The sequence below is a fragment of the Gaeumannomyces tritici genome (assembly GCF_000145635.1).
Source record: "Gaeumannomyces tritici R3-111a-1 unplaced genomic scaffold supercont2.3, whole genome shotgun sequence".
NCBI lineage: Eukaryota > Fungi > Ascomycota > Sordariomycetes > Magnaporthales > Magnaporthaceae > Gaeumannomyces > Gaeumannomyces tritici.
This window is the reverse complement of record NW_008804547.1, coordinates 5,116,062-5,130,370: the sequence shown is the minus strand read 5'-3', so window position 1 is coordinate 5,130,370 and position 14,309 is coordinate 5,116,062. Positions and strand designations below refer to the sequence as shown.

The following is a 14,309-nucleotide window of genomic DNA, read 5'->3' as shown; positions in this document are numbered from 1 at the left end:
TGGCCTGCGTCTTGTGCTGTGTGGTGGTGGCCTGAGCAGAAAGGGGGATTGAGTTCCCGCCACTTTCGGCAGCCCGACAGGGGAGAGAGGATGCAACACAAGACCTCCAGAGCGTAGCATCAGACATCCCGGCCATCTTCTTCTCTTCAGTCGTCGCCAGGGTTGTTTGTTTCTTCGTTTCTTCTTTCTTTTCGTTTATTTTATCTCTAATCGAAACGGCTCGTCTGTCATTATTCCTCTCCGACCACGGAGCCTGCCCCCTCTGTTTGTCCAGCTTCCTCGTCCGAGAAGAACTTCAACGTAACGGCCCAACTTCGACATTTTGACATCTCCCTGATGCCTGATGCATCAGCACTCTCATCCCCAGATCGGCATCCAACCAGCATATCTAGACTAAAATCCCCACAGAGGAGTCGGGTACGGCACATGCATTTTAGTGCGTTTCCTGACCTGGTTTCCTGCTGCTTCTTCCTGACATCTTGTTTGGACCACGTAAGGCTGGCATGTCCATTGACTCGACAAAAGAGGGGCGTTGGGACGCGTCCACGCCCACCACGAATAAGACGGCAGTCTTGCAGCCCGTCCGAACCCTTGAGGATTCGAAAATAACCCTTGTGATAGAGGCCGGCATACAAGGACTGAACCAAGATATCCATGTGGAGGCATCCAGTGCATCCACTGCAGTGCGTGGAGACATCCGGATGATAATGCGTACCCACAATATTTGATATTTCTCGTGCTTGCTATCGCCACCAATACGCTCTGTGCGGTGTTGCACCCCGAGTTCCCTCTACAGCAACGTGCCCTTGGCAACTTGCAGGTCCAGATTTGACCCCCTGGGGTGCTCCTTTACTCCTCGCTCGCAAATCGCAGGCGCAGAGATACGCCACCGGGACCCCTTTTCAGTCCGGCACAACCGCCAGCTCACCGGGATGAGAACCCCAACCTCGACACTGACTGTCCATCCCGTCTGGAATATACACGGGACACAAATATGTGCCCTCGATAGATATTCGACGTGATCGTCATGGATATCCGCCGGTTCATAAACCATCCGCGCGTGTGCGGGAGCAAGCTCATGCGATGACCCGATATAGCAGCACAATATATAATACCCAGCTCATTCTCAGTGACCGCCTCCACTCAGACCTTTTGCTGCGCACCCACCCATTAAGGTTAGCTGCAGGACGCTCCATTTCGCACAAAGGCAGGGAAGCCCGGTCGCTTTCTTTCGGTATTGGCTTCTTCTTTTCCGTTTTCTTCGTGTTTCCACGGCAGGGACGAACATGTTCCACGCTCATCACTCCACGGGGGGGTTAGCTGGCTGCTGTGGTGCACAGAACGGTGCCTGTGCAGCCTGCGGCCATGCCGGCGACGCACAAGAATCCTTCGCGGGTGAGGGCAGGCCAGGAGAAGGAGGTGGCACAAAGTGTCAGTCTGAGACCTATGCAAAGAAGCCTCGATTGTGCTCGCGTCCTGTGGGAAATTCAACCCTGTGCGATACGGGAGTGAGGGAGAGGGCGCTGATTGAGATGGACCAGAACGCTCCTCCTCCCCCCGACCAGGGTCCCACGTCCTCTTCTCATGACAGCCCCGGCCCGCGCTAGGCCGTCTTGGTAAAGGCGTCCTGTGTGATAGCTCCTGAAACGCCGAATGGCTGTCGAATGGGGACGCTCGACGCTGGACCGGCCAATTTCCCTCTGCTCGTTTTCCCACGATGATCAGGGTGGACCCTGCTAACGAGAGAAGGAGATCAATCAAGAAAAAGGGATCAGAATTTCCCAGCCGTTATACCCCCGCCTCGACAGCAACGCCATCGCGGTCCTCCGCGCCAAGCTTGGTATGGTCCGCGTCGGGTGAACTTTGCAAAGAGGCTGCTGGCTGCAGCGTCGCAGCACGGGGGAAATTTGCGTGACGACGTGACGAGAACCGTCACCGTCACATGTTCCGCACTCGAGTCCAAGGTGCATACCCTCCCTTCGCTGCCATGGGCCGATGGTTACGGGACCTGGTTCCGGCTCAAGGGTGAGTGAGGCTTTTTTTTTTTTTTTGGCCAACTACCTGGTAAAAGTAAACACACAGAGCAGCTGCTCCCCTCGTCTTGCCGAGGACATAATGAAGGATGGACAAGGGGAATTGTCCGGACATACGCAGTGATTTGTTCACAGCTCTCGCTTCGGGATGAAATCATTAACCTAAACTTACTCTCCACTGGGAGTGTCGAGGTGGAGCGGGCCACACGGTTTTGCGACCTAGCCCGGGTGGGCAACTTGGTCGAAGCACTGGAGAATAAACGAATGGAGGAATAAACCAAATCCAGCGTCACAGTGCTGTGCACAACTAACCGTCCAACACTACGCAGCTCACCAGCGGGAGACGACGCGATGGCGAGGGAGGCGAACTAAAAAAAACTTAAAAAAACTTGCTCTTATCCCTCCCCTGACTAACAGGCACCGAGGCACACCAACCAACCGGGATCGAGCCCCGGAGGCAGCTTGCTGTTGGCCCAGAAGCGACCAAGCCTCCCCTGCTTCATTTTGCTCGCTCCCCATGCCAGAAATTAAAGCCGGCCGGGCCTGCCGCCTTCGGGTTCGCTCCACCACTGGACAATATCCCCCGATTGGCTGGTGGCGTCCGAAACAAGGAAACATGGAACGGCGCCTCCCCCCTTCTGGTCTCGGGAGCCAGCCTGTGCTCTGGCTTCCTTTGGGGCTGATGATGATATGATGGGTAGGTGACAGGATCGCGTCGGCGTCATATTTTAGCTTGGAGATAAAATTTGAGACATCACAAATCAGGGAGAATGAAATCCTCCATCACACACAACGTGTGTGTTTGTGTGTGTGTGCGTGCCGCTCGTATCCTCCCGGCTACGGCGGCCCAACAGCGCGTCAAAAACGCCCTCAATCCTTCGGTCCGCCCAGGTGGGAGGTGGAGGGAGCTTCGACAGGTCGTTTCCTCTTCCCCTTGCCAGCCGAGAGCGCGCGCCTGGTCGGTACCGCGGAGACGCCTCCCGTCCCTAGCCTCGCGCGCGCCTGCTGGCGGATTTGGATTTCTCCCCCCTCCCTACCTTCTCCACCGCGCCCTCCATCCGACAGTCCCGACATGTGATACATCACAAGTTGAGAGGTTGGTCGTCGCCATCTAGTGGTATTGACCGAAAGAACGTGCGTAGTACGGGGGGCCGCGGCATGATTGCATCATCATTGTATTTTAAATGTGCCCCCCTGAGTGAGGAATATTATAAACGCCCTCAAGGGGATACCGCAAGTAATATCCTTACGTCGGCCATTCACATGGCGCGGCAAGCGTTACGGTCAACTTTGGGACATCGGACTTTGTGTGGAAAGAGGCCGGCCAGTCAAGAGCTAGGGAAGCGGACGGAAGCCTGTCGACAGCAAAAGCAGTACGTGCTACTACAGGGCGAGAAGGAAACGGTAAATGTAGCAACCTTGCTCCCGAGACCAGCGTTAAATATTAGGCAGTCCTTGCATACGATGCTTAGTTAACCGGAACCACACTACCGCGTACACGGCAGGCTGCAAGGCTTACCAGCGTGGCGCAGGGAACTACCTGTGTACCTTCGTCCATGGCAGCGAAAGGGCCGGGTCGACAGACCGTATGTGGAAACACTGCGCACCTAGGTCTCCTTATCGATATGCGACGCGGCAAAGGCACGAACCGCCTCCAGATCCCAGATACGCACGTGGTGGAGGCCGCTGTCCTTTTCCTGTGTTGCGATGGCGAGCCTCCCGGACGCGGCAACGACGGTCCTAACCATCCAGGTCCCGCTAAAAAGGTCAAACAGCCACCTTTTGCGCTCGCCGTCGGCCCGCCCAGGGCCCCAGCGCCACACTTTGACGCGGCCGTCCTTGGTGCCGACCGAGACCACGAGCCGGTCGTCGAGCCGGGCCAGCGTCCGCAGCGGCGCGTCGTGCGCCGCGTGCGCCGCCCCGACGCGGACGCCGTCTTGGGTCCAGGCGTGCACGTTGCCCGGCAGCCCGTACGTAAGCATCAGGCCGCTCCCGCCGACGTCGTCGAAGAGCTGCTCGTTTGCCCTGCACTCGGCGTCTTCGAGGTGCGCAATAAGCGTCCTGTTGTTCCTGTTAGCACCATGTTTTTTCTTGATTTGGACGGGCAGTAGACCCAAGGAAAAGAGGAGGGCGTGGTGGGGGCCGTGCGCACCCGGTCTTCCAGTCCCAGATCCGGAGGACGCCCAAGCGGCCCACGCGGAGGCGGTGGCTATCCGGGCCCGGCGCGAGCGAGAGGATGTTGATGCCTTCGGCGTGGCCTGCGAGCACGCGGGCGCAGGTCTTGGTGGCGAGGTCCCAGATGCGGACCGCGCCGTCCCCGTAGCTCGCGGCAAGGAAGTTGCCGTCACTACCGTTGTCGAGCTTCAGGAGCATGGCGATACTGCCGCCGGCGTAGGCCCGGAGGACGTCCGTCGGCTCTCCTGCCGTCGAGGTCCACAACATTATATCCCCGCCCCTAGACGCCGAAGCAAAGGTTGAACTTCCGTCGAGGAACACGACCTTGTGGGCGTTTTGCTCGTGACTGAAACCGCGAATATAAGCGCTGATAGCATCGGGGGAAAAAAAAAGGTAGAAAAGGGGTTTTAAAAGGTTAGTAAAGGGCAAAAGAAGCGTTTATCGATCTACCTTACCCCGTTGTAAGGTCCCACAGCACTATCTTCCCTTCGAACGATGCCGTTAACATAAGGTTGGACGTTGGGTGGCAAGCCGAATCCCAAATTGGCCCCGTTTTTATTACGGCATGGTTATTCGGACACGCTTCGCCTGCCGGGGTTTGCTGGCACTGCAAACATGCGAAGCTGTGAACGACCGTATGGCTACCTGGAGCGACCACGTATTTGTCCGTGATATAAAGCTCGCGTATCCGCGTACGTGGGTCGACGTCGAGGCAGAAGGTGCTGAATGCTTGCATTGCGATGGGTATTGATGCAGGGCTAGATAGGGTTAAGGAGTGAAGACGGCGGCAGCCTTGCTTGCTGTGGCTGCTCAACGAATAATGATAAATTGTGTAGCAGCGCTGGGTCCGCAGATGGTGACCTAACATGGGGGTTCCGAAGGCGCGAGATAAATCTAATGTACGATGCAAGCAATTGTAGAGGCCTCCACGGATTAGTAATGAGCGTCGTCAGGTGCTGCGCTAAGCGCCAACATCACTGCTTCAACAGCCCCCAGCCGCCGAAGCTGCAGCTAATGGTCTGTTGGTTTCGTGTTTTGATGCCAAGTCTCTGTGTGGGTGGGGGCAGGGGGCTGAGCTTTCCATGACGGGCTAACAAAACCTGGGTTCCATTGTGGAACACAAATATTGGTTCTACCATGGCCGGCACGGTATGGTATGGTATATTTAACGTCTGTAGCAAGGGCTGCCTCACTCTCTCCTCCCTAGTGGCATAAGACGTGCTAGCGACTACTACATAATCTAGATACAGGGTCTAGCCCACCGACTGCTGTCACGGTAGCTAGCAAGCCAAGCCCATCAGCCGACCAATGTCGGCCTTAAGCACTTATATAACAAGTCGCATCCCGAGGCCCCTGACTGGCGGGCCGGTTTTCGGAGGTAGTGGTGCAGCGTGCCTTCAGGCACTGCTTGAAATGGCAGATAAGAAAAGCTGCAGACTGGCCGCTACACGGCTGCGGCAGGACCGGTGTGTTCAACCAGATTCGTTATAGGAGACACCCCCTAAGGAGCCTCCTAGTTTGACAACGGAAAGTTGATAAAAAGAGAGAGAGAGTGTTGGAAGGACTGTGAGTCCTTAAAAGGAGATCTCCAAAAGATGTGGGATAATGATTTGGTTGAATCTATTTAGTAAAAGTGTCTGTCTTCTAGGTACTGCGATCTGGAAGGAGGGAGCTGGAAGCTCCCTTTTTATACATTATTTGAGCGGCATTTGCCGGGCCCCATGATTCACAGATCATGGGCTCCTTGTTCCTGTGCCTGCACAGTGCTGGGATTTCAACAATTTCCTCCAAATACAATAGGCACATTCGATCCTGCGGATACTCTCTCCATGTTCTTATGCGTGGCCCCCTTGTCAGATATCAACCTGTGCATTGCATACATCGCCTGTCGACACACAGCCTAATCTAACCGCGTCAGATTGTCACATCTACCGGCCATGGACTCTCGACGGCAGGACCAAGGCCAGTCAAGATACCGAGGTTCCGCGTACCCAAACTACAGCGACTGTGGACTTTCTGTACAAACCCTTGCCCTTGGGTTCTTCAATATTTTGTGGAATCCTCACTCTATGCGCCAAAACTGGCTTTGCTAACCGACATCTGTCCACCGCAATCCATAGGAAGAGCTCGAGCCCATCGGAGGCGACTCCGCCGCGTACAATGAGCCCGTGCGGGGCTCGCATACGTTGGGCCGGTGTGGCCCTAAACAATACTCTCGGGACTTTCGATCAAGCTTCAGCCCCGTTGATCATCGACCAAACGACCGGACGCCTACGGATGGACAAAGCTTGCGGGAGTGGCTCGACCAGAACCGTGCACCCGACACTCCAGAGGAAATCCGTCAGCTATGGCCCGGCCTGGCCAGATTGTGCCGGTCTCTCGGCAGTCCCCTCACCGGATGCCGCGACGGCGCTCAGTTCGGCGCAGCCGGCGCCGACGTCCGGCACGACATCACACCCGCCAACATATTCTTTGTCTCGTCCCCATACGACTCGTCCAGTAGCGGCGGTCAGTGCGGCGGCGGAAAAGTAGACGTCAAGCTCGGCGACCCGGGCTGGAGCCGCCAACTACAGCCGATGCCAGATCTGTCCAAGCCTTACCCCTGGTCCCCAAGCAACTACGTCGCCCCTAAGCAGTTCATCGGGCATGGGAATGACGCTTATGTCGGGATGACCAGCAGCAGCACCGATCTTTGGTCGATGTCCTGCTTAATGCTCGAGGTCGCCGTGTGGCTGGGAGGAGGAACCCAGGCCGCCGCGGAATTCTTCCGGACCCGGGTGCATAAGAAGGAACAATCGGACCGCTTTCCCACATCCCCATTTATCGTCGGCTACGAAGGCTGCTTCCACAATGGCGAGGAGGCGCTTACTTCTGTCAAAGGAATAGCAGTACCGACTAACAGAAACCAATGGGTCTTCGACGGCATCACCGGGAGGATCGTCGACTCCCTCGTCGAAAACATCCTAGTGAACGCCAAACAGAGGCCTGGCATCAGTTGGACGGCACGGAGCAGTCCCATCAAGCCCTACATCCAGCAAGCCCGGGCGGATTCTGGAGTTAATTGGGGTACGGACGGCTCAATTCCCCGGCGCTTGTCCACCAAATCGGACAACTTCAAATCGCCGCCCCAGGCAGGAGAGCAAACCCGAGTACCGCTCGTTCGAAAGCAACCGAAGCATAGCGAAGCCACGTCGACTGTGTCAGCGACTACCGCAACGCTTGGGAGTGGTCACGGGAGCCTGATCTCCTCAAAGTCATGGAACCTTTCCTTGCAGACGTTCAAAGAGAACTCGATGGACGTGACCATGTATGTTTTGCTACATGTATGAAAGGGCCCAAGCCTTGCACCGGGGGAAACGAGGAATATGAAAAGATTTGATACGATGTATTGGCCGAGGTTATCTTCCTCATCGATAACTACGGCGACATGATCGAGCACGAGGGGCAGCTCAAACGCGCCCTCGAGGCCATCGTCAAGGTCGTCAAGCACGTCGACCGGTATGGCCCCGAGGTATGGTTCACGTCGGCCCCGCCCCAGCGGCACCACGGCTTCCCCTGGCTGTCCTACGCGCCCGCCCCGCTGCCGCCCGGCACAAACATCTACGTCATAACCTCCGGCGTCTGGGGCCAGCCCGAGGCGGCGGGCGGCGGCGATCCGACTTTGGGCGTCGCGCGCTATCCGCGCCTTCATCAGGAGCTAGCAGGACGCCGGACGTCTCGACAGCCACACCGTGGTCCGGGTGGTCTCGTTCGGCTGCAGCAAGTTCAGGCTGGACCGCTTGCGGCGCCTGGACGACGGCCTTTGGGGAGGCGCGCACGCGGATAGCGACGACGATTACGACTATTACGACGACGAAAAGGATGGTGAAAAGGATGTGTATGACGGTGACGACGAGAAGGGCGGCGTGTTGCAAGGAGAAGGGAGGCAAGGTAGGCTCTATTGAAGCTTGGTTTATCTCTCTGAGGAGGAAAGGAATCTGGTACAGGAGCCTCCGGCTCCTTGCCATTATATACACCTTCGACCCCTGTCCTCCATGCTTGATATCCGACTCCGAGGTACCCGTTCGGTGTGCCCAAATCGGGCCCAACATCGAGCCGGCCCCCGAAGTGCGCCTACATACCTTCCTCCTTTGTGACACGGCGCGTGCTGGGATATCGTAGACACGAGAACCCATACGGTGTGCATGCGGTCTATTCTGCTGGGCGCAACAGACAAGCAGGAAGATGCCAGGACGGAGAATCATAGGGCCTTCGGCTAAAGCCTTTTGAGCACCAATTATGGTGATAAGTTAAGCGCTAGCGCTCACAGTCTTCTGATAATCTCAGACAGATGCAGTCCGCTCGACCTTTTCCGTTACCTCTCTGGCTTCTAAACCAGATATTGCTCGGACGTCTCTTCGAAAATCGCGTTATGTAGGGCCTGGACGCCTTCGGGCTTCGGAGGGCCGGCCTCCACCCGTTTAAGCGCCCGTCGCGATCTGAATTTTCGCCCTCGCGCGCGGCAAAGCCTCCACGCGTCTTTGGGGTCCTTGGGTGTGGGACAGGGTGTCGCAGCATGGGGGTCATCCGCCAACTGCGGGCGCCTCCGGTTCCGATTGGGAGCGGAAGGCGTTAGGTAAGGCTGGGAGGTTGTTTCACCAGGCAGCCTCTTGCGGCACCGCTTTTGTGAGCGTACCGCCCCTAAATCCGGGACATACATGCGGCGGTTCGGCCTTTGTGCTCACTTACGATGTATATCCGGACATTTCCAGTCCGGGCCAGTAGGGAGGACACGTGTGGTCTCTAATCTCCACTCTTCTAGTTATTTTCCTCTGTTGTTCTGCTGGGCCTTGTCGTGGCGTCGAATTAGGGAGGTGACTGCGAAAACAGGTATAAAAAAACTTAACCAGTAGGTGCCAGGAGCTTCAGATGCAGCTTCGGGCTGTCCAGCCCTTTCTCAGCTGCTGATCTTGTGCAGCTTCTTGTGCTACCTTAAAGGTTAGGCATCAAAATTTGAACTGTTGATTCGCTTTGAGACGCGCCGACTCGTTTTGCCAAGCAGTTTGGCTGGCAATCTCGCCACAGCCTGCCTTCTTCACGCCATACTTTAAGCGCGCCGCAGGAATTGGTAGCACTGGGGGTCTCCATTACTGTCAGCATCTTTTATCAGTGAGTAATCGCGTAGCTACAGTGGGAGGACAAAAATACCGCTCGCTACCCATTTTAAACGCTACCACTTTAAAACGCTATAACTTTACCCCTAAAGCATGCATTAAACTACGGTCAGTTGTATTATAAATTTAAATAACGAATTTATCATATACCTCGTTTTTAAAAAATTTAAACCAACGGTTATTTAGTAATTAATTAAATGATTAAATGTTAAAGTTTATATATTAAAAAAGTTTTTTTATAAAATTAATAACTAATTAAAAGGAAAACATTTTAAGTATATAATTTACTTTATATAACTTATTGTTTATTAAATATTACGTATATAAATTTTTAAATTAGTGTTATGTATATGTTTTACTTATTATTTCCATTTAAAAGTATAATACGCTTTTAATATATACATTTTTGGAAAAAAGACGTTTTCTGCTTGCGCGCAACGACAACAACGACATACAGAAAAACTAAAGCCATTACGAGAACCGGAAACGCCAGTTTGCTTAAGGGCTAAGCGGGCTCGATGATACCCCGAGGCGTTATTGCGGCGTCGATGGAAAAGGCCATTGGCTTTAACCAATCGAAGCACGCAATACGCGACGGGAATTACCCAAACCAATAGCAACCACGACAAAAACTAACCGCAAGCCCGAAAAAAACCTAATTAATTATAATAACGATGCAATTCGTAAAAAAGTACTTTTAATTGCTTAATAAAAAAAAAAAAAAAATTACGGCCGCCGAAATTATTGCGAAATTTGTTCGATACGTTAAAGCAATTAACCAAACAACCGCAACTTTAATAACCCTAACAATTAACTTTAACGCGATCCAAACGATTTTCCAATTTTTCGAATAAATTAAAATTACATTAAAAAAAAAGGACCAAGCGCAATAAGCTGCGGCCGCAAACGGAAAAAATAAAAAATAAACCTAGGTTTAAATAACCGCAAAAGCGCAAACCGTTTCCAAAATACCCCAAGCAATAAAAGCCAAAAAAGCGATAATACTTATAATTAACAATAAAATTTTTATTGTTACCGGAAATAAAAAATTAAAAAATAAAACCCGAAAAAATTAAGCGGATTTGCAATAAGGAATTGGGTAAAGGCTGGATCGAAACGGCCCATTAGCATTCGTTAAAAAACGTCCGCTTGCATTTCCAAAATGCTAGCACCCGTTAACAAACGGAAAAAAAATGCCGGCCCGGGCTAAAAACGAACGATATAAGCAAAAATATAAAAGGGGTTGCAAATAGTTACGGCAACCCCGCCGCAACGAACCGGCTACGGACGTAATACGCGCCTTTTGCGGCTTAAAACATAACCAAATAAACGGATAGCTTAAAAATTACCAAATTAACAATAGCTTTAGTAATAACGGGCTTACCAACCAGCAAATTCCAACCTTTCTTTAACGATAAAAACAAAGCGAAATATTAATTAAAGCTAATAAAAGCATTTAACGCCAAAAACCCGCATGGAAATATCGAACGGGTTACCGTTTTGTTATAAAAAAAAAAAGTAACAAAAAAAAGTAACGGCGTTATTCCAAATTGCAAATTTAAAAAGCGTAATAAATTTGCAAAAGGATTATTTTCGATAAAATAAATTGGCATACCAATACCAACTTTTTAACCCCAAATTAATTACGGCGCAATGTTACCGCTATTTAAATTAAAAATACAAAAACATGCAATGCAAATAAATTACGGCGTATGCGTAATATAAATTAAAAAAATACAATAATAAACGGTATAAAAAAAAAGGAAATAGCAAAAAAATCGCCAAAAAATATATTTGGGGCATTTTATATCCCGTACAACAAAGTTAAATACCCATTTTACTTTTCGCATTGCCCAATGCAAAAACAAACCCAATAACGCAAAAAAAAAGCCTGGCTTACAAAATTTACCCATTACGAAATCCCAATAACCTTTATTTCGAAATTGTTGCAAACCGAATCGCCGCCGGAAGCGGGGCGGGCAAAATCCCCCCTTTTACTCCAGGAAAAAGCAGCCCTTATACGGAAGCAAAAAAAAAACCGATTAAGCAAAAAAAAGCAATAACCTTTTTGCAACAACCTTTTTTTAAATACCAATAGCAACCCAAAGCATAACCCCGCCAACCGAAAAAACCCTTACACGCAACGAAATCGACGTAAAGTTAAAATTACCCTTTTTTCGACCAACTTTACCCATAAAACGGAAAAGGAACTTTTTAAAATCGGCCGAACAATTTGTAAAAAGGCTTAAAAAATTCCATACGGCAAAACAAAGGAACGCAATTATTACGCTATTTGTAAAAAACCAAAGCTTACGCATTCCAAAACTTTTTTCCCCCCGTACCCCCCCCGCGAACCCCTTAATAAAACCCAATTCCCCGGCAATACCCGCGTCCCTTTTACCGCTACGGGAAATAATAAAAAAAGCCAGCCAAAAAAGCTTTACCTTTTCCCAATCATTTAATAACATACAATCTTTTAACACCTAGCTATACAAAAAAAAAGCGTTAACGTTACCGCTTTCCCCAAAAGCAAAAAAGGACCTTTTTAACGAAAAAACCAATGCTAAAAGTTTTTTAATAAAACGTAACGAAAAAACCGGAAATATTTAACGCATTATTAGCGAAAAAAAATAGCTTTAACGTATTAGCAATATAAAAGCTACCAAAAAATTCGAAAAAAAACGCCAAATCCCCGTTGTAAGCCGGAAAAAAGCTAATTTAATATATATACAACCTTACCCCGCAGCAACCATACGGCAACCCATTGGGGTCCCTTTAAAACCGCCAAAAAAAAGGCAACGCGCTTTCCCTTTTCTTACCATTACAACCTGCTCCCCCTTTTCCCCCCATTACCAAAACAATTATTTATATTAAATTAACGCTACGTATTTTAAATTACGAAGCAAAACCGGATTGGTACAAAATTACAATCGGCATTTAAAACAAAAATATAACGATTTGGTTGGTTTATTCCCCGTTTCCGGAAAGCATAACCATTACAAATTGGATAACATTTATTAACGAATTTGCCGGAAAAAAACCGAAAAGCAATAACTTAATAATAAAAAACTTTAACCTTTATTATAAAGTATAAATATTAAAGCGCTTAAAAAATGCACCGATGCACGCAAAAGCTTCCAAATTAATTGGTTTAACAAAGTTATAAAGCATGCAATTAATAATTCGCTAAAACGCGGCAACGAAATTCGCCTTTTATTGCAAAAATACCACCATTAATTTAACTTGGGCTACCGGAAAATTAAAAACCCAATAGCCGTTAAAATGGCGTTAAAGTAGCAATAACTATACGGAAATGGTAATTACAATTTTAAAAACCATTTTAAACCTTTACGCACCAACTTTAAAAGGTTGGAATTGGAAAAAAATTAATAAAAAACTTGTTAAATCCTTAACGAATAACAAAATCCCTTTTTCGTTACAACCATTTATTAACTTTTAAACAATTAACGAAAAAATAAATAACATTATAAAAGCAATATTGGAAATTTGCAACTTAACCGTACCAAAGCTAAAAGGGAAAGCCGGAAGCTATAATTAATAAACGGAAATTTTTTTTTAGCTATTCCGCAATAAGCACCGGGCCAAATTAACGTAAAAAGCAAACCGTTCGGAAATTAATTACGCAATAATAAAAAAAGCTACCAAAAAAAAGAAAAGCGCTATTAAAATAGCGAAAAGGTATACGTAACGTACCGCAATGCACGAAATAAGCATTATATAAAACGCTAAAAGCATATAAACCATTGCCAAATGGGCAAAATACAAAAGTTACCAACTTTTTCCCCCCCCCCGTTATTCCTATTGTTAAAATTACCAAGCAAAAAGGTAACGGCAACAAAAAAAGCGAAAAAAGCAATTTTAAAAAGGAAGTTTTTTTTTATATTAACGGCGGACATTACCAATATCCCCAAATACCCCGAACCACCCTTTTAACCTTTGCTTGTTCGCAAAAAAATTACCGCAAAAAATGTAAAAAGGACTTTTCGAAGCATAAGATATTGGAAAGCTTTAAGCCTAACGGAAATCTTTACCGGGAAATTGCTAGCAATAAAACCGGCATTTTTCGAAGCATTAGCAAAAATGTTTACGGCATGCGTAAACCGCGGTTATTTCCCGGAAAGGTTCCGGAAATTCCGCATTATTATTTTCCAAAAACCCGATAAAAACCCAAACATTTTAAACGCGTAAAAACCAATTGCCTTTTTGGAAACGATAAAAAAAGCGTTGGAAAAATTTTTGGCGTTTTGCATTAAAAACGCCGCAAAAAGTTATTAATTACTTTTTAATAAATAAATGGGCAATTAATAATGCAAATTTACGGAAACGGCCATGCGCTTATTTATAAAAGTGGTAAAAGCGAAGTCGCTGCCTGCCCCTCCGAGTTTGGCGCCCCTCCCAATCGGGTATGGCGCCTTCCCCAGACAGTGCGCCGTGCTCTCGACGTCTCGGGCCGCGACATAAATAGAGCTCCAGTCCCCCAAAGTCCCCTCGTTGTACTCTTGACTTCACATCCTCATTTCTCCCGCCCACCTTTCGCCAGGCCACAACACTGTCGCGCTCTGGCCACGATCCTGGTCTTTGTCCATTTCGGCCTGGACGCCGCCCTCCTCTGTCCCTCCTCCTTCTAGGCTCTAGCTCTGAATCACATCGTGTCCCGCGACTACTGCGCCCTCCTCCCCCCTTTCTTCATTGTCCAGCTACCAACTCTCCCACTCGCCTTAGTCTCGAACGCAACTTTACTCACTGGACACTTCAGACTCCCGTCAACGCTGAGCGATCAAGAACCTGCCCCTCTTTTCGTGTTGGACGAGCGATCTCATCCGCCCGGCCCCCGCCCGTCGTCCTCTACCTCTTCCCTTCGTCCGCGAGGCCTCCCAGCCCTCGGTATCTCCGAAGGATCCTCGGAGCAATTCGCAAGCCGACCCAC

At 49.6% G+C, this 14,309-nt stretch overlaps 5 protein-coding genes across 5 annotated transcripts; 2 read left to right on the top strand and 3 right to left on the bottom strand.

Annotated features, from left to right (window-relative positions):
* Nucleotides 1-230: 230 nt before the first annotated feature.
* GGTG_06844 (hypothetical protein) lies at nt 231-656 on the bottom strand (the record flags this gene model as incomplete). Its single annotated transcript, XM_009224666.1, has 2 exons — nt 231-333; nt 451-656. 2 exons carry the CDS (start codon nt 654-656, stop codon nt 231-233), a joined length of 309 nt encoding a protein of 102 aa, XP_009222930.1.
* Nucleotides 657-1,365: 709 nt separating this feature from the next.
* On the top strand, nt 1,366-2,873 carry GGTG_06843 (hypothetical protein; the record flags this gene model as incomplete). Its single annotated transcript, XM_009224665.1, has 3 exons — nt 1,366-1,431; nt 1,809-2,025; nt 2,451-2,873. 3 exons carry the CDS (start codon nt 1,366-1,368, stop codon nt 2,714-2,716), a joined length of 549 nt encoding a protein of 182 aa, XP_009222929.1. The 3' UTR covers nt 2,717-2,873.
* A 443-nt stretch (nt 2,874-3,316) lies between these two features.
* Nucleotides 3,317-5,061, bottom strand: GGTG_06842 (hypothetical protein). Its single transcript, XM_009224664.1, has 3 exons — nt 4,664-5,061; nt 4,186-4,575; nt 3,317-4,094 (listed from the first exon to the last, which is right to left on the bottom strand). The coding sequence occupies exons 1-3, from the start codon at nt 4,942-4,944 to the stop codon at nt 3,641-3,643; spliced, it is 1,125 nt and encodes a 374-aa protein (XP_009222928.1). The 5' UTR covers nt 4,945-5,061; the 3' UTR covers nt 3,317-3,640.
* Nucleotides 5,062-6,145: 1,084 nt separating this feature from the next.
* GGTG_06841 (hypothetical protein) lies at nt 6,146-8,467 on the top strand (the record flags this gene model as incomplete). Its single annotated transcript, XM_009224663.1, has 5 exons — nt 6,146-6,226; nt 6,329-7,531; nt 7,606-7,951; nt 8,019-8,138; nt 8,370-8,467. 5 exons carry the CDS (start codon nt 6,146-6,148, stop codon nt 8,465-8,467), a joined length of 1,848 nt encoding a protein of 615 aa, XP_009222927.1.
* Nucleotides 8,468-12,432: 3,965 nt separating this feature from the next.
* On the bottom strand, nt 12,433-13,278 carry GGTG_06840 (hypothetical protein; the record flags this gene model as incomplete). The annotated part of the gene is made up of 5 exons (XM_009224662.1): nt 12,433-12,547; nt 12,614-12,664; nt 12,714-12,814; nt 13,076-13,107; nt 13,197-13,278. The coding sequence occupies 5 exons, from the start codon at nt 13,276-13,278 to the stop codon at nt 12,433-12,435; spliced, it is 381 nt and encodes a 126-aa protein (XP_009222926.1).
* Nucleotides 13,279-14,309: the final 1,031 nt, after the last annotated feature.

Bases quoted from the DNA above. Each gene is read 5' to 3' on its own strand.
- GGTG_06842 (XM_009224664.1), bottom strand. From the start codon at position 4,944: ATGCAAGCATTCAGCACCTTCTGCCTCGACGTCGACCCACGTACGCGG. The intron at 4,576-4,663 runs GTAAGGTAGATC...CGATGCTATCAG, and splicing joins CTGTGGGACCTTACAACGGG to CGCTTATATTCGCGGTTTCA. The intron at 4,095-4,185 runs GTGCGCACGGCC...CAGGAACAACAG, and splicing joins ATCTGGGACTGGAAGACCGG to GACGCTTATTGCGCACCTCG.